Here is a 19,431-nt window from a genome sequence, read left to right on the forward strand (position 1 = left end):
AAAGCTACGATGACGGCTATGTGGACAAGGCAGAAAAGAGGAGAGGAAGAAGGTAGGTCGGTCAAGGACGAGGACGTCTTTAAGAGATTTGGCGCGTGCTCCTTCTGTCACTCTGACGTAACGGATGCATCCTGACGCGTTCGGACGTCCCATATCCGTCTGACGCACGGGTTCAATATAAGGGCGCTGGTTAGCCCAAACATTTGGACCGAGTTTGCGAAATCCGATTGAGTGATGTTTTTCTGGCCGGGAAGGCCATTTGGATATTTGAGGCGGATACTTGAGGCGGATACGGGGTAGGTTTGCAGATGCTCTAAGGCCACTAAAATCGTCACACACACACAGGAGCGAAGCGGAGCTGCCCATATATACGCATGCAAGGCTCCTGCGTTTGACCCCTCCCCCCAACACCCCCTCTTGTGTATATCGGATGATCATGGCTTTTTTCGGCGTTCCTGTCGTGGCGGTCCTGCTTCTTGGCCTGGCCGCGGCGGCGTCGGCACAGCTGTCGGCAACGTTCTACGACGCATCCTGCCCGAGCGCGCTCGCGACGATCAAGAGCGGCGTGACGGCGGCGGTGAGCAAGGAGCCCCGCATGGGGGCCTCCCTGCTGAGGCTTCACTTCCACGACTGTTTCGTCCAAGCAAGTCACCTCTCCCCTGATATTGCACCTTCTGCCCGTACCCTAGCTATTTAGTGATTCAGAATCTTATCTCTTTCAGATGTTACGTGAGTTGCACACTTGCATAGTTGCATGTACTGTAATTACTTCTGCATACGAGCTTAGTTACCCGCTGCGGCCGCTGCTGCTGCTACTCGATCTGATGGATGTTCGCACCAGTACATGACTTGTAGCACCGTCTAGGTTGCAGCTGGATGGGATCCATACTGGTGTGAATGTGACGTGCATCTGTTTTGTAGCATCCATACTGATAGTATCATGTTGATTACAGGGATGCGACGCGTCGGTGCTGCTTGCCGAGACCGCCAACTTCACTGGTGAGCAGACCGCGTTCCCAAGTCCCAACGTCAACTCCATCAGGGGACTCGACGTCATCGACGGGATCAAGGCGCAGGTCGAGGCCGTCTGCGCACAGACCGTCTCCTGTGCCGACATCCTCGCCGTCGCCGCCCGGGACTCCATTGTCGCCGTACGAAATACTCCTATACTCCTATACATCCTAGCCGGCTGGTCGAGACACTCCTGATTAAGCTTTAGACGGATACCCGAATTGAAAGGATTGATTTCATTTCGCAGCTAGGAGGGGCGTCGTATACGGTTCCGTTGGGGAGAAGGGACTCCAGCAGCGCGAGCCTCTCGGAGGCAAACAGGGACCTCCCTCCGCCAACCTCCGACCTCGCTGATCTCGTCGGCAACTTCTCTAGGAAAGGGCTCAGCGTAACCGACATGGTTGCACTGTCAGGTAATTAATCGCTGCAATCATTACACCGAATAATTCGTGAGCTGTACTGATTTGCTTCACGTTTCAATTTCTTGCATGAAGACACTGAGTTTATTATTAGTACACTATTATTTTCGGGATAAATAGAAACGTTGGTTTTTTTTTTGTGGGAGAAAAGGATGTGTACTCATGGAAAGACATGCCAGATAGCATCCCCCATATTCATTAGATACTCCCAAACATGTCTAGGCTTAGTCTAGTCAATATTTGGCACGTAGCCTCATTGTTCAGTAGAAAAACTGACATGCATGCTGTAACAACCCTACAAAGATCATTTCAGAAAACAGAAGGAAAAAAAAACCCTACAAAGGTCCAGAAGTAGCTTTGATGGTTACTACATCGACATGGCGACAAGTGACAAGGGACTAGCCGAGGGGCATCTACATCAGATGAATATGGGAAAGTGAAGGATGAACGTTCGCCTTCCTATCTTATGCTATATGGAGCGAATGTTCCCTGGGCTCTCATGTTTTTTTTTCAAAAGGGGGGCTCCCCGGCCTCTGCATCAAGAGTGATGCATATGGCCATCTTATTAACCCAGAAATAAATTGTGCCAACAAAGTTTCAAAGTCTCAAACTGAAAGAAAGAAAAAGCAGCTCACACAGAGCGTAAAATGCTAGATACACAAACTAGCCAGGAAATGACGCCACAACCGGCTGGCTAAAAAAGGTAGGTAAACTAATTGCCTATCCTATTACATGACCGCCATCCAAACCGGTTGAAAATATCCCGAGCTACCATCTCCCAACGGATAGATCCAGTAACCAAATGCTCCCTAGCCTCCATCGGAGTGAGTAGCGACCACGAACGGATCACTGCCGTAGCTCGGAAAATAACCTGCAAAAAATGAATCCGTGATGTTCTGTTAAAAACCAAATCATTTCTGCAAATCTAGATGGTCCACAGCAAAGTGCAAACTTCAACCCGAATATGTCTTGCTAAGGCAGACTCAATCTCATTAAGCCAAGTCCCAAATAAAGCGTTAACAGTAGTCGGTGGAGTAATATTAAAAGCAATGTGGACCGTCTGCCAAAGGACCTTGGCCAACGGGCAATCAAAAAAGAGGTGCTTAATCGTCTCATCCCGATCACAAAAACTGCACCTAGTAGGTCCTGTCCAATTACGCTTTATTAAGTTGTCCTTTGTTAAAATAACTTGTTTATGGACAAACCACATAAACACTTTTATTTTCAAAGGAACTTTGACATCCCAGACATTCTTGGAAGTTGGAATGGAGTTCGAATTAATAACATCAATATACATTGACTTAACTGTAAATACTTCAGACCTAGTCAACTTCCAGCGTAATTCATCAGGTTGGTCAGAAAGTTGAACCTCCATCAGTCTCCTAACTAAATGGAGCCAAACTTCCCAACGATTGCCCGCTAGTGACTGTCTAAACTGAATATTAAGGGGGATAGATTGAAATACCGTTGCAACGAACACCTCACGTCATTGAGCAATTCGATATAAAGACGGATATTGAATGGCCAAGGGTGAGTCGCCAAGCCAAGTATCCTCCCAGAAATGTGTAGTAGCACCGTTTCCAATAACAACTCTTGTCCTATTGAACAATAATTGTTTGACTTTCATTAGTCCTTTCCAGAAAGGCGAGTCAGTCGGCCTAACTGTTACCTTGGACAGTGTTCTAGTCTGGAGGTACTTGCTGAAGGAAATATGCCCTAGAGGCAATAATAAAGTTATTATTTATTTCCTCATATCATGATAAATGTTTATTATTCATGCTAGAATTGTATTAACCGGAAACATGATACATGTGTGAATACATAGACAAACATATAGTCACTAGTATGCCTCTACTTGACTAGCTCATTAACCAAAGATAGTTATGTTTCCTAACCATTGACATGTGTTGTCATTTGATTAATGGGATCACATCATTAGGAGAATGAGGTGATTGACATGACCCATCCCGTTAGCTTAGCACTTGATCGTTTAGTATTCTGCTATTGCTTCCTTCATGACTTATACATGTTCCTGTAACTATGAAAATTGTGTAACTCCGGTTTACCGGAGGAACACTTTGGGTACTACCAAACGTCACAACGTAACTGGGTGATTATAAAGGAGTACTACATGTGTCTCCGAAGGTACATGTTGAGTTAGCATAATTCGAGATTAGGTTTTGTCACTCCGATTGTCGGAGAGGTATCTCTGGGCCCTCTCGGCAATGCTCATCACCTAAGCCTTGCAAGCATGTAACTAATGAGTTAGTTATAAGATGAAGTATTACAGAACGAGTAAAGAGACTTGTCGATAACGAGATTGAACTAGGTATTGGATACCGACGATCGAATCTCGGACAAGTAACATACCGATGACAAAGGGAACAACGTATGTTGTTATGCGGTTTGACCGATAAAGATCTTCGTAGAATATGTAGGAACCAATATGGGCATCCAGGTCCCGCTATTGGTTATTGACCAGAGATGTGTCTCAGTCATGTCTACATCGTTCTCGAACCGTAGGGTCCGCACGCTTAAGGTTTCGATGACAGTTATATTATGAGTTTATGTATTTTGATGTACCGAAGGTTGTTCGGAGTCCCGGATATGATTACGGACATGACGAGGAGTCTCGAAATGGTCGAGACATAAAGATTGATATATTGGACGGATATATTTGGACACCGGAAAGGTTCCGGAGAAGTTTGGAGCCCCGGGAGGTTACCGGAACCCCCCGGGAGGTATATGGGCCTTATTGGGCCCATGTAGGAGGAAGAGAGAAGGAACAAGGGAGGGGGGCGCGCCCCCCCAAGCCCAATCCGAATTGGAGAGGGGGGCCGGCCCCCCCTTTCCTTTCTCCTTCCCCCTCTTCCTATTACTACTACTAGTACTACTTCCTAATACTAGTACTCTTTCCTCCCCCCTCCAAATAAGATAAGGAAAAGAGAGGGAAACCTACTTGGAGTAGGTTTCCCCCTCCTCATGGCGCGCCCCCCTAGGGCCGGCCACCTCCTCCCTCCCTCCTTTATATACGGGGGTAGGGGGGCACCCTAGAACACACAAGTTGATCATTGATCGTTCCTTAGCCGTGTGCGGTGCCCCCCTCCACGATATTACACCTCGGTCATATTGTAGCGGTGCTTAGGCGAAGCCCTGCAACAGGAGAACATCAAGATCGTCACCACGCCGTCGTGCTGACGGAACTCCCCCTCGGCGCCTCTGCTGGATCGGAGATCGAGGGTGCGTCATCGAGCTGTACGCGTGTCAAGAACTCGGAGGTGCCGGAGTAACGGTACTTGGATCGGTTGAACCGGAGGACGTACAACTACTTCCTCTATGTTGCGTCAACGCTTCCGCTTCGGTCTACGAGGGTACGTAGACAACACTCTCCCCTCGTTGCTATATCATCACCATGATCTTGCGTGTGCGTAAGAAATTTTTTGAAATTACTACGTTCCCCAACAGTGGTATCAGAGCCTAGGTTTTATGTGTTGATGTTATATGCACGAGTAGAACACAAGTGAGTTGTGGACGATATAAGTCATACTGCCTACCAGCATGTCATACTTTGGTTCAGCGGTATTGTGAGATGAAGCGGCCCGGACCGACATTACGCGTACGCTTATGCGAGACTGGTTTCACCATTACGAGCACTCGTTCTTAAAGGTGGCTGGCGGGTGTCTGTCTCTGTCACTTTAGTTGAACCGAGTGTGGCTACGCCCGGTCCTTGTGAAGGTTAAAACGGAGTCTATTTGACAAACTATCGTTGTGGTTTTAATGCGTAGGTGAGATTGGTTCTTGCTTAAGCCCGTAGCAGCCACGTAAAATTTGCAATAACAAAGTAGAGGACGTCTAACTTGTTTTTGCAGGGCATGTTGTGATGTGATATGGCCAAGACATGATGCTATGTTTTATTGTATGAGATGATCATGTTTTGTAACCGAAGTTATCGGCAACTGGCAGGAGCCATATGGTTGTCGCTTTATTGTATGAAATGCAAACGCCCTGTAATTGCTTTACTTTATCACTAAGCGGTAGCGATAGTCGTAGAAGCAATAGATGGCGTAACGACAACGATGCTACAATGGAGATCAAGGTGTCGCGCCGGTGACGATGGTGATCACGACGGTGCTTCGAAGATGGAGATCACAAGCACAAGATGATGATGGCCATATCATATCACTTATATTGATTGCATGTGATGTTTATCCTTTATGCATCTTATCTTGCTTTGATTGACGGTAGCATTTTAAGATGATCTCTCACTAATTATCAAGAAGTGTTCTCCCTGAGTATGCACCGTTGCGAAAGTTCTTCGTGCTGAGACACCACGTGATGATCGGGTGTGATAGGCTCTACGTTCAAATACAACGGGTGCAAAACAGTTGCACACGCGGAATACTCAGGTTATACTTGACGAGCCAAGCATATACAGATATGGTCTCGGAACACGGAGACCGAAAGGTCGAGCGTGAATCATATAGTAGATATGATCAACATAGTGATGTTCACCAATGAAACTGCTCCATCTCACGTGATGATCGGACATGGTTTAGTTGATTTGGATCACGTGATCACTTAGAGGATTAGAGGGATGTCTATCTAAGTGGGAGTTCTTAAGTAATATGATTAATTGAACTTAAATTTATCATGAACTTAGTCCTGGTAGTATTTTGCAAATTATGTTGTAGATCAATAGCTCGCGTTGTTGCTTCCCTGTGTTTATTTTGATATGTTCCTAGAGAAAATTGTGTTGAAAGATGTTAGTAGCAATGATGCGGATTGGATCCGTGATCAGAGGTTTATCCTCATTGCTGCACAGAAGGATTATGTCCTTGATGCACCGCTAGGTGACAGACCTATTGCAGGAGCAGATGCAGACGTTATGAATGTTTGGCTAGCTCAATATGATGACTACTCGATAGTTTAGTGCACCATGCTTAATGGCTTAGAATCGGGACTTCAAAGAACGTTTTGAACGTCATGGAGCATATGAGATGTTCCAGGAGTTGAAGTTAATATTTCAAGCAAATACCCGAGTTGGGAGATATGAAGTCTCCAACAAGTTCTATAGCTAAAAGATGGAGGAGAATCGCTCAACTAGTGAGCATATGCTCAGATTGTCTGAGTACTACAATCGCTTGAATCAAGTGGGAGGTAATCTTCTAGATAAGATAGTGATTGACAGAATTCTCTAGTCACCATCACCAACTTAGTAGAACTTCGTGATGAACTATAGTATGCAAGGGATGACGAAAACGAATCCCGAGCTTTTCATGATGATGAAATCGATAAAGGTAGAAATCAAGAAAGAGCATCAAGTGTTGATGGTTGACAAGATCACTAGTTTCAAGAAAAGGGCAAAGGGAAGAAGGGGAACTTCAAGAAGAACGGCAAGCAAGTTGCTGCTCAAGTGAAAAAGCCCAAGTCTGGTCCTAAGCCTGAGACTAAGTGTTTCTACTGCAAAGGGACTGGTCACTGGAAGCGGAACTACCCCAAGTGATTGGCAGATAAGAAGGATGGCAAAGTGAACATTAGTATATTTGATATACATGTTATTGATGTGTACTTTACTAGTCTTTATAGCAACCCCTCAGTATTTGATACTAGTTCAGTTGCTAAGATTAGTAACTCGAAACGGGAGTTGCAGAATAAACAGAGACTAGTTAAGGGTGAAGTGACGATGTGTGTTGGAAGTGGTTCCAAGATTGATATGATCATCATCGCACACTCCCTATACTTTCGGGATTAGTGTTGAACCTGACTAATTGTTATTTGGTGTTTGCGTTAAGCATGAATGTGATTTGATCATGTTTATTGGAATACGGTTATTCATTAAAGTAAGAGAATAAATTGTTGTTCTGTTTACATGAATAAAACCTTATATGGTTACACACCCAATGAAAATAGTTCGTTGGATCTCGATCATAGTGATACACATAATCATAATATTGAAACCAAAAGATGCAAAGTTAATAATGATAGTGCAACTTATTTGTGGCACTACCGTTTAGGTCATATTGGTGTAAAGCGCATGAAGAAACTCCATGCTGGTGGGCTTTTGGAATCACTTGATTATGAATCAGTTGATGCTTGCGAACCATGCCTCATGGGCAAGATGACTAAGACTCTGTTCTTCGGAACAATGGAGCGAGCAACAGATTTGTTGGAAATCATACATACTGATGTATGTGGTCCGATGAATATTGAGGCTCGCTACAGGTGTCATTATTTTCTGATCTTCACAGATGATTTGAGCAGATATGAGTATATCTACTTGATGAAACATAAGTCTGAAACATTTGAAAAGTTCAAAGAATTTCAGAGTGAAGTGAAAAATCATCGTAACAAGAAAATAAAGTTTCTACGATCTGATCGTAGAGAAGAGTATTTGAGTTACGAGTTTGGCCTTCAGTTTAAAACAATGTGAAATAGTTTCACTACTCACGCCACCTGGAACACCACAATGTAATGGTGTGTCCGAATGTCATAACCGTACTTTATTAGATATGATGCGATCTATGATGTCTCTTACCGATCTACCACTATCATTTTGGGGTTATGCATTAGAGACAGCTGCATTCACGTTAAAAGGGCACCATCTAAATTTGTTGAGACGACACCGTATGAACTATGGTTTGGCAAGAAACCAAAGTTGTCGTTTCTTAAAGTTTGGGGTTGCGATGCTTATATGAAAAAGTTTCATCCTGATAAGCTCAAACTCAAATCAGAGAAGTGCGTCTTCATAGGATACCCAAAAGAAAATGTTGGGTACACCTTCTATCATAGATCCGAAGGCAAGATATTCGTTGCTTAGAATGGATCCTTTCCAGAGAAGGAGTTTCTCTCGAAAGAAGTGAGTGGGAGGAAAGTAGAACTTGATAAGGTAATTGTACCTTCTCCCTTATTGGAAAGTAGTTCATCACAGAAATCTGTTCCTGTGACTACTACACCAATTAGTGAGGAAGCTAATGATGATGATCAGGTAACTTCAGATCAAGTTACTACCGAATCTCGTAGGTAAACCAGAGTGAGATCCGTACCAGAGTGGTACGGTAATCCTGTTCTGGAGGTCATGCAACTTGACCATGACGAACCTACGAACTATGAAGAAGCGATGGTGAGCCTAGATTCCGCAAAATGGCTTGAGGCCATGAAATCTAAGATGGGATCCATGTATGAGAACAAAGTATGTACTTTGGTTGACTTGCCCGATGATCGGCAAGCAATTGAGAATAAATGGATCTTCAAGAGGAAGACAGACGCTGATAGTAGTATTACTATCTACAAAGCTAGAATTGTCGCAAAAGTTTTTCGACAAGTTCAAGGTGTTGACTACGATGAGGGTTTCTCACTCGTATCTATGCTTAAGTTGTCCGAATCATGTTGGCAATTGCCGCATTTTATGAAATCTGGCAAATGGATAAACAAAACTGCATTCCTTAATAGATTTATTAAAGAAGAGTTGTATATGATACAACCAGAAGGTTTTGTCAATCCTAAAGGTGCTAACAAAATATGCAAGCTCCAGCGATCCATCTATGGACTGGTGCAAGCATCTCGGAGTTGGAATATACACTTTGATAAGTTGATCAAAGCATATAGTTTTATACAGACTTGCGATGAAGCCTGTATTTACAAGAAAGTGAGTGGGAGCACTACAACATTTCTGATAAGTATATGTGAATGACATATTGTAGATCGGAAATAATGTCGAATTATTCTGCAAAGCATAAAGGAGTGTTTGAAAGGAATTTTCTAGAAAAAAGACCTCGGTAAAGCTGCTTACATATTAAGCATCAAAATCTATAGAGATAGATCAAGACGCTTGATAAGTTTTTTCAATGAGTACATACCTTGACAATATTTTGAAGTAGTTCAAAAATGGAACAGTCAAAGAAAGAGTTCTTGGCTGTGTTACAAGGTATGAAATTGAGTAAGACTCAAAGCCCGACCACGACAGAAGATAGAAAGAGAATGAAAGTCATTCCCTATGCCTCAGCCATAGGATTCTATAAAGTATGCCATGATGTGTACCAGATCTATTGTATACCCTACACTGTGTTAAGCAAGGGAGTACAATAGTGATCTAAGAGTAGATCACTGGACATTGGTCAAAATTATCCTTAGTGGAATAAGGAAATATTTCTCGATTATGGAGGTGACAAAAGGTTCATCGTAAAAAGTTACGTCGATGCAAGTTTTGACATAGATCTGGATGACTCTAAGTCTCGATCTAGATACATATTGAAAGTGGGAGCAATTAGCTAGTGTAGCTCCGTGCAGAGCATTGTAGACATAGAATTCGCAAAATACTTACGGATCTGCATATAACAGACCCGGTGACTAAAATTATCTCACAATGCAAAACATGATCACACCTTAGTACTCTTTGGGTGTTAATCACACAGCGATGTGAACTAGATTAGTGACTCTAGTAAACCCTTTGGGTGTTGGTCACATATCGATGTGGACTATGGGTGTTAATCACATGGTGATGTGAACTATTGCAGTTAAATCACATGGCGATGTGAACTAGATTATTGACTCTAGTGCAAGTGGGAGACTGAAGGAAATATGCCCTAGAGGCAATAATAAAGTTATTATTTATTTCCTCATATCATGATAAATGTTTATTATTCATGCTAGAATTGTATTAACCGGAAACATGATACATGTGTGAATACATAGACAAACATATAGTCACTAGTATGCCTCTACTTGACTAGCTCATTAATCAAAGATGGTTATGTTTCCTAACCATTGACATGTGTTGTCATTTGATTAATGGGATCACATCATTAGGAGAATGAGGTGATTGACATGACCCATCCCGTTAGTTTTCACTTGATCGTTTAGTATTCTGCTATTGCTTCCTTCATGACTTATACATGTTCCTGTAACTATGAGAATTGTGTAACTCCCGTTTACCGGAGGAACACTTTGGGTACTACCAAACGTCACAACGTAACTGGGTGATTATAAAGGAGTACTACAGGTGTCTCCGAAGGTACATGTTGAGTTAGCATAATTCGAGATTAGGTTTTGTCACTCCGATTGTCGGAGAGGTATCTCTGGGCCCTCTCGGCAATGCTCATCACCTAAGCCTTGCAAGCATGTAACTAATGAGTTAGTTATAAGATGAAGTATTACAGAACGAGTAAAGAGACTTGTCGATAACAAGATTGAACTAGGTATTGGATACCGACGATCGAATCTCGGACAAGTAACATACCGATGACAAAGGGAACAACGTATGTTGTTATGCGGTTTGACCGATAAAGATCTGCGTAGAATATGTAGGAACCAATATGGGCATCCAGGTCCCGCTATTGGTTATTGACCAGAGATGTGTCTCAGTCATGTCTACATCGTTCTCGAACCGTAGGGTCCGCACGCTTAAGGTTTCGATGACAGTTATATTATGAGTTTATGTATTTTGATGTACCGAAGGTTGTTCGGAGTCCCGGATATGATTACGGACATGACGAGGAGTCTCGAAATGGTCGAGACATAAAGATTGATATATTGGACGTATATATTTGGACACCGGAAAGGTTCCGGAGAAGTTTGGAGCCCCGGGAGGTTACCGGAACCCCCCGGGAGGTATATGGGCCTTATTGGGCCCATGTAGGAGGAAGAGAGAAGGAACAAGGGAGGGGGGCGCGCCCCCCCAAGCCCAATCCGAATTGGAGAGGGGGACCGGCCCCCCCTTTCCTTTCTCCTTCCCCCTCTTCCTATTACTACTACTAGTACTACTTCCTAATACTAGTACTCTTTCCTTCCCCCTCCAAATAAGATAAGAAAAAGAGAGGGAAACCTACTTGGAGTAGGTTTCCCCCTCCTCATGGCGCGCCCCCCCTAGGGCCGGCCACCTCCTCCCTCCCTCCTTTATATACGGGGGTAGGGGGGCACCCTAGAACACACAAGTTGATCATTGATCGTTCCTTAGCCGTGTGCGGTGCCCCCCTCCACGATATTACACCTCGGTCATATTGTAGCGGTGCTTAGGCGAAGCCCTGCAACAGGAGAACATCAAGATCGTCACCACGCCGTCGTGCTGACGGAACTCCCCCTCGGCGCCTCTGCTGGATCGGAGATCGAGGGTGCGTCATCGAGCTGTACGCGTGTCAAGAACTCGGAGGTGCCGGAGTAACGGTACTTGGATCGGTTGAACCGGAGGACGTACGACTACTTCCTCTACGTTGCGTCAACGCTTCCGCTTCGGTCTACGAGGGTACGTAGACAACACTCTCCCCTCGTTGCTATATCATCACCATGATCTTGCGTGTGCGTAGGAATTTTTTTGAAATTACTACGTTCCCCAACACTTGCTGCAAAGGATCTGCGCCCACATGGCTTCAGTCCCGGATGAGAGCTTCCACAACCACTTACTAAAAAGGCATCTATTCTTAACTTCAAGATTCTCAATACCAAGACCTCCTTGGTCTTTCGGTCGACAGATAATATCCCATTTAGCAAGCCGGTATTTTCTTTTAAGTTCATCACCCTGCCAAAAGAAGCGTGATCGATAGGAGTCCAGTCTTTTCCTAACACCAACTAGGACCTCAAAGAACGATAAGAGGAACATAGGCATACTCGTGAACACCGAATTTATCAAGATTAACTGGCCTCCGTATGACATGAGCTTACCCTTCCAGCAACTCAGTTTCTTCTCAAATCGGTCCTCGATACACTTCCATTCTCTGTTTGTCAGCCTACGATGATGTATCGGAATACCAAGGTAGGAGAAGGGTAAACTCCCCAACTCGCACCCAAACAATTGCCTATAAGACTCCTATTCGTCTTTTGGCTCTACCAAAGCAGAACAACTCACTCTTATGAAAGTTAATCTTTAACCCAGTCAATTGTTCAAAGAGGCATAACAATAGCTTCATATTTCTCGCCTTGGCCAAGTCGTGCTCCATAAAGATGATTGTATCATCAACGTATTTAAGGATGGATACACCTCCATCAACAAGATGAGGTACCAAGCCACCCACTTGACCATTCTCCTTAGCCCTTCCTATCAAAATTGCTAACATATCCACCACAATGTTAAACAGGATAGGGGACATCGGATCTCCTTGTCTGAGGCCTTTATGAGTTTGGAAATACTAACCTATATCGTCATTCACTTTAATTCCCACACTGCCTTTTTGCGTAAATGATTCGACCTGCCGGCACCAGGCATCATCAAAACCTTTCATACGCAATGCCTGTTGGAGGAATGGCCACTTGACCTTATCGTATGCTTTTTCGAAATCCACCTTAAAAATTACCCCATCTAATTTTTTGGAGTGAATTTCATCGAGCGTTTCATGAAGGACAACCACCCCTTCAAGGATGTTTCTGTCCGGCATGAAAGCAGTTTGGGATTGTTGCACCACAGAATGCGCAATCTGTGTGAGCCTATTAGTCCCGACCTTGGTGAAGATTTTGAAACTAACATTGAGGAGGCAAATCGGCCTGAACTGCTCAATTCTCACAGCCTCCATTTTCTTAGGGAGCAATGTGATAGTTCCAAAATTCAAGTGAAATAATTGAAGCTGTCCAGAGAAAAGATCATGAAACATAGGTAGCAAATCCCCCTTAATAATGTGCGAGCACTTTTTATAGAACTCGGCCGGGAACCCATCCGGTCCGGGAGCCTTATTGTTTTTCATTTCTGCAATAGCATCAAACACCTCCTTCTCTAAGAACGGGGCCAGCAAGATATCATTATCGGCAGCAGACAATTGAGGTACATCCTCAGTCCTAGACTCATCGAGGGACACACAATTATCCTCCGGAGGCCCAAATAACTGCCTATAATACTCGGTAATATATGTTTTGAGGTTATCCTGCCCTACAATAGTACCCTCATCTTGTTCAAGTTGAAAGATACGCTTCTTTCTGTGCTTACCATTGGCAATCAGGTGAAAGAATAGAGTATTGGGGTCCCCTTGGACCACTTTGCGGACCTTAGCTCGCAAAGCCCACTTCAGCTCTTCTTCGCGGAGAAGTTCTTTCAACCTCTTCTCCGCCTCAGTTTTAACCTGGAGCTCAGCTGGCAGCAAAATCGCGGATTCAACTTTTATGTCCAGGGCCTGTATAAGAGAAAGGAGCCTATCCTTCTCAATCTTATACACCCCACTAAGGTGCTTAGCCCAACCCCGTAAGAAACTTCTCAAATGCCTAATTTTATTCTGCCAACGCTCGACCGCCGTCCTACCTCCTACACCCTTAGCCCATTCCCTGGCAATGAGGTCTAAGAACCCCTCACGTTCGAACCAGGCCATCTCGAATGAGAAGGTGTTTTTCTTTCCCACATGGTTCGGCTCCCCGAAGTCCACGAACAGTGGTGTGTGATCGGATATTCCCCGCGAGAGAGCTTGTACCGTAACAAGAGGGAACTTCTATTCCCACTCCACGCTCGCGAGAACTCGATCAAGCTTTTCATATGTCGGGTTTGGCAAAGCATTAGCCCAGGTAAACTTTCTACCAGAAAGCTCTATCTCCCTCAGATCCAAGCTCTCAACAATGGTATTGAACATAAATGACCATCTACAGTCAAAGTTATCATTATTCTTCTCCTCTCTCCTCCGAATGATATTGAAATCACCCCTAACCAACATCGGAAGCTGCTCGGACCCACAAATTCAAACAAGGTCCGCCAGAAACTCCGGTTTAAGCTCGGGCTTTGCAGCACCGTAAACCGCCACCAAAGCCCAATTGAAACAATCAACTTTAGACCTAACTCGAAACTTAACCGCAAAGTCGCCCATCACTACACTCCGGACCTCAAGGGAATCGCATCTCACTCCCAGAAGATACCTCCCGATCATCCTCGCGGAGGTAGGCAATGCCAATCGAAATCAACACCACCCGCAAGAGAGGAAAGAAACTGAGGTGCAAAATTATCTCTACCAGTTTCAGAGAGAGCAATGAAATCTAATTGATGCTCCAAAGACGCCTCAGCGAGAAACCTTCGTTTAGCCAAGTCCTTCAGACCTCTGCTATTCCAAAAGATTCCTTTCATAAGCCATCATGAATTTTTTTGCCGTACGAATCCTAGCACTCCTACGTAACGCGATGCGGGATACACCTTTCGGTTCCACTTACGTTTGGGTTTATTACTGTCCACCATCCGGTCCTCATAACCGGGCTCTGGTGGTTGATTCACTACAACTTCTACACTAACCTCCTCTTCGTCGGACTCAGTAGTGGATGGTGCAAGGTCCGCACACAAATTGTCAAGCACTCTCACCCCCAATGCATCAATCTCAGCATCATTCATAGGTCTCACTGCCGCTAGGTTTTGAATGGTTTCTAAAGCGCGTTCCGCTTCCAGATCAAGGAGATCATTAACCGAGTTGGAAATTTCAGAATTGGTATTCCCTAGCGAAACCCCTACTTGATTTGCATTATTTATAATCTCATCCATAGAAAAGTGCAAAATAGAATTGGACAAGTTGACTGACATACCGGTAGTGACCTCAATGTCACGAAGCTTGGCCGCCCTCATAGCGCACCTCTGCTGCATGTCATCAACCTCCGGGTGGTCCTGGAGATGAGAACTCATCTGTCTCCCCTCAAAGACCGGGTCGGGGATCCCGCCGAAGGCAATAACCTCCTCCCGAGTAGCGCCACTCGGAGGAGGCAGGGGTGGAGGGCTCCCATGGCGAACGGACAGGAGGCCGGGGGAGGAAGGTGCCGGCGCCGCCTGCCCGAGCACCCCCTCTGCCCCAACCCTCAAGCCTGAGGGCGTCACCGTCCCGACAGCCGAAGGCGAGGGATGGACTGGGGCCACCTGCCCTAGACTCCTGCCGAGCACCACAGGAGAAGCCGCAACAGCCGGTGCCGAAAGGGAAGGGTCTGAGGCCACCTGCCCCAGACGGTCTCCCTCACACCCGGCCAGCAACAGCGAGGCTGGCGTCGCCAGGGCCACCTGCCCCTGACTACCGCTGAGCAGCACAGGAGAAACTGCAGCAGCCAGTGCCGAAAGGGAAGGGTCCAAGGCCACCTGCCCCAGACAGTCCCTCACGGCCGGCCAATGACGACGATGCAGGCGTCGACTCAGCCACCAAATGTCTGCACGAGACCGCAGGGAACCCAGGGAGGAAAGGAACCACCTAAGGCTCCACATTCCTTCCCCCTCCCAAGGTCGTCTCCGAGTGGCCCGTCACACAGTCACCCACCACGGGACGAACAGCCGACACAAAATCCAGCACCGGGAGCGAGCACTCAAAAGCATCCTCAGACTCCACCCGGTCGCTCCAAAGTCTAGGAGGAGCAGACGCAGGCTCAAAAGATCCAAACCTCAACGTGCTCTTAGGTACTGACGGAGATGGGCCCGGCTCTACCCATGATCCAGTCTCGGGTAACTGAGCAACTGGTCCCGACCCGTTGGGCCTTTCTCGACCAGCCTCATCAGTCAGATCCTCCCTAGCACCCGCATTATCGTCTTCCTCGTGCATATCCATATCAGCACCCAAACCCGCCTCGGCAAACAACTCAGAATCCTCAAACTCAATCTCAAGAGGGAAAACCTCTCCCCTGTAAGTCCAGTTAACCACATCCGGGACGAAATCGATGTCCAGAACACTCACTCGCAATCTGGCCACCCCATGGGCGCGAGTGAATGTCATATCCACTTTCTCAGTTTTGCCAACCATGATACCCAGACTAGCCACAACACGAACATCTGTCAGAGCCTCAGAGGGTGCCCCAGAGAAACGCAGTTACACCTGAGTAAGGGTTTCCCCTTAGGCTCCACTTTCTTCCACTCTTGAAACTCAAGAATACAATTAGTACCTGGCACCTTACACATCCCAAAGCTCAGCAACCGCCGCAGGTCATCTACCGACGGGAGGTCAACCGTGAACACGTGCTCCTCAACGAGAACAAGCTCCCACTGAAAGTCTCCAGGAGCCAGTTCCTGAAGCCTCTGCACAATCTGAGCTTCAGAGACATCTCCCTGGGTAACCTTCACAATACCAGTAGTCAGGCTCTGCGTCTCAACTGGAATCTCTCTCGCAGCTGGGGACTCAAAGAACATCAGCTCGGCACAATATACTCCATACATTGTAAGAGCCGGAGCCTGCTCACGAAGAAGCAGGCAATCCCCCGAGGCATGTGCTGGCTTACCACATGAATCACACAACTCAACCACACACTCAGCAATGAAGTGTCCTTTCTCACCGCAACGATAACAAAGCATTTTCTCCTTCCTACGCGCCCACTTGGATGCCCGCTCAGACTCAGACCTGATACCCGCGTCAACAGAAGCGCCAGTCATATCAACATCCGTGTTAGCCAGAGCCGTGACTGCCTCCAGAACCTCGCTAGTCAGGGCGGTCGCCTGAGTGGGATTAGCCTCCACCTCGGACGCCTGATGGTCTATAGTGGCCTGTGGTGGATGCTGTCTGCGGAAACCATGACCACCACCTCGACCACGATGATGACCACGGTAGCCACCTCTCTGCCGTGAGTCCGGTCCAGAAGCGCCCTCGACAAAACCGCCCAGAGGACCAAGGAAGGGCCTCTCAGCAGAACCATCACTCTGCCAGGCATAACCTCGGCCACCTCCCGTAGATGACGATCCACGGTGTTGACCATCCCCATACGCATCATAGACATCATCCTCCCACTGTCCTCGGGGCAGATTCGACGACTCAGCAGTCATGTTATCTTGTCTCGTCTGCGTAGGACCCGAGCGATTTTGCGTCGGCCTCTCCACGTAGTGAGGCGGCAGCGCTGCTCGAGACTGCACACCGGCATGGGTTGCCTGAGCCACCGGCCGAACCACATCTACATGGCCAACCGGTCTAGGGCCATTATGCACCGGCGGCCTTGGCGGAGCAGCTCCACGCCCCATGGCGGAAGTAAACGGAGGCCTCGGCGGAGGCGCACCACGTCTCGTGGCGGCCAACAAGGTCGGGATCACTGGCGGCCTCACCCCGGGCTGAGCGCTAGGTCCACGACCCATAGTGGCTGCAGCCGCACCTGCAGGAGCTTCGGTGCCCCGACCCGACGGCATGGGCGGCACCCCCCCACGACCGGAGCCATGCACAGGCCAGGGCAGTGCGGCCTGGCCACCGGCAGCAGCAGGCAGCGGCGCACTTCCGCCACGGCCAGCCCCCCTGCTAGATGAGGCCTTAGGGAGTACCGGCGGGCCCCCACACCCGACCATGGTCCCTAGCGGCGGAATACGATGAGCCCAGCCGTTCCCCGGCAACAAAGATCGGTGCGACGACTGGGAACCAAGAACCCTAGGTCACTGCGGATGTTGCTAGAGCGACGTACGTTTCTGGCTGCATGCCTCGATGCCCTGTACGTACTCCAAGGCCCGATCTGACTGGGCCTCATACCCAGCCGATCCCAGCCCATCAACACCCCACGGCCCAATAACCGCCCCCCTCGCGGCCCAGGAGCGAATTCAAACGCTCCTGGTGGAGCGCACCGATCTGGGACGCCGTGACCGGCGGCTGCGCCGCTGCGGTCACCTCCGACGCCGATTGAGCCCGAGTCCGGCAAGGAACCTTTCTTCTAGTAGCCATAGTCCAAGAATCCGGTCGAATCAAATAAAAAACAATCAAGTTCAGAAGACTTACCTTAGGTATGGGACCTTTCCACGGCTAGATCGCGGAAGCCGCCGTCCTCCGATGAACAATCCATGGAACCACCTCCACAGTTTCCTTCGGAATAAGACCTTGCCGCGCCGGATCGTCAATCGGCATGACTCCCTCAATGATTGTAGCCACTTCCTCCTCCGAATACCCAGGGTTGAAAGCTTCACAAATCACGTCCGAAGTCGTCGGCGAATATCCATCGGACGGGACGCCGGAGCAGTCTCCATCGTCGTCCTCCTCTTCATCAGATTCGGCGAGAGCCCAGAATCTCCCCCCAACTTGCCTAGTGAAGGAAATATGCCCTAGAGGCAATAATAAAGTTATTATTTATTTCCTCATATCATGATAAATGTTTATTATTCATGCTAGAATTGTATTAACCGGAAACATGATACATGTGTGAGTACATAGACAAACATATAGTCACTAGTATGCCTCTACTTGACTAGCTCATTAATCAAAGATGGTTATGTTTCCTAACCATAGACATGTGTTGTCATTTGATTAATGGGATCACATCATTAGGAGAATGATGTGATTGACATGACCCATTCCGTTAGCCTAGCACTTGATCGTTTAGTATATTGCTATTGCTTTCTTCATGACTTATACATGTTCCTGTAACTATGAGATTATGCAACTCCCGTTTACCAGAGGAACACTTTGGGTGTGTAACGCCCCGGATACAACTTTCCATATTCGTAACTCCGACTCTTGCCTTTTCCAGAGATGCTATATGATACTTCCTTCGTGGTTGGGTTTTTGTCGTTTGTTTTGCATTTTGTTCTTGTCTTGCATCTTGTCTCATAGCATCATGCGCATTGCATCGGCATCGTTTTCATAAAACTTGCATCCGTTCGGGTTCCACCGGTTCTCTCCGTTGTCCGTTCCGAGTCCGGACACACTCGCACGCGCCCACGGCACCTCCGAAATATTACTTTATAAGTGGCATAAAAATATTCTCGGAATGGGTTGCAACTTGTTGTGTGGTCTTATTATAGTGTAGACAGGCCGTCTGCCAAGTTTCGTCGCATTCGGAGTCCATCTGATAGCCCAACCGTTAAATGTATAGCGGTACCGTTGCCGGTACCTTCGCTGGATGTTTCGGTCTTCGAAACTGCCGCCAGGCCTCTCTCTCTTTTCTCTCTTCTCAGCCCAAGGCCTTCTACACAGTCACTTGCAGCCCACCTAGCCATCCTACAACCCTCCCCCCGACCGGAGCCATCGGATCGTGATCAGAGGGCTCCGAAAGCCCCAAAACCCCCCTAACCTAGCCTACCTACTATATATGGACACCCCCCTCTCCATTTTTGGGTTACCCTAGTCTTCCCCTACCCCTAGACCCCCTCTCTCCTCGGATCTGCCGCCACCAACCACAGCCAACCTCC

The 19,431-nt window shown here is 47.0% G+C and overlaps 1 protein-coding gene across 1 annotated transcript in view; it reads left to right on the plus strand.

Annotated features, from left to right (window-relative positions):
• The first annotated feature begins 430 nt into the window (after positions 1–430).
• The window catches only part of LOC123094835 (peroxidase 2-like), a 35,574-nt gene continuing 16,573 nt past the window's right edge, over positions 431–19,431 (plus strand). Inside the window, exons 1-3 of the mRNA XM_044516720.1 lie at positions 431–643; positions 954–1,151; positions 1,259–1,424. Coding sequence (XP_044372655.1) covers positions 431–643; positions 954–1,151; positions 1,259–1,424 — 577 coding nt within the window. The remainder of the gene's footprint in view (positions 644–953; positions 1,152–1,258; positions 1,425–19,431) is intronic.

Source organism: Triticum aestivum, chromosome 4B, assembly GCF_018294505.1.
Source record: "Triticum aestivum cultivar Chinese Spring chromosome 4B, IWGSC CS RefSeq v2.1, whole genome shotgun sequence".
Taxonomy (NCBI): Eukaryota; Viridiplantae; Streptophyta; class Magnoliopsida; order Poales; family Poaceae; genus Triticum; species Triticum aestivum.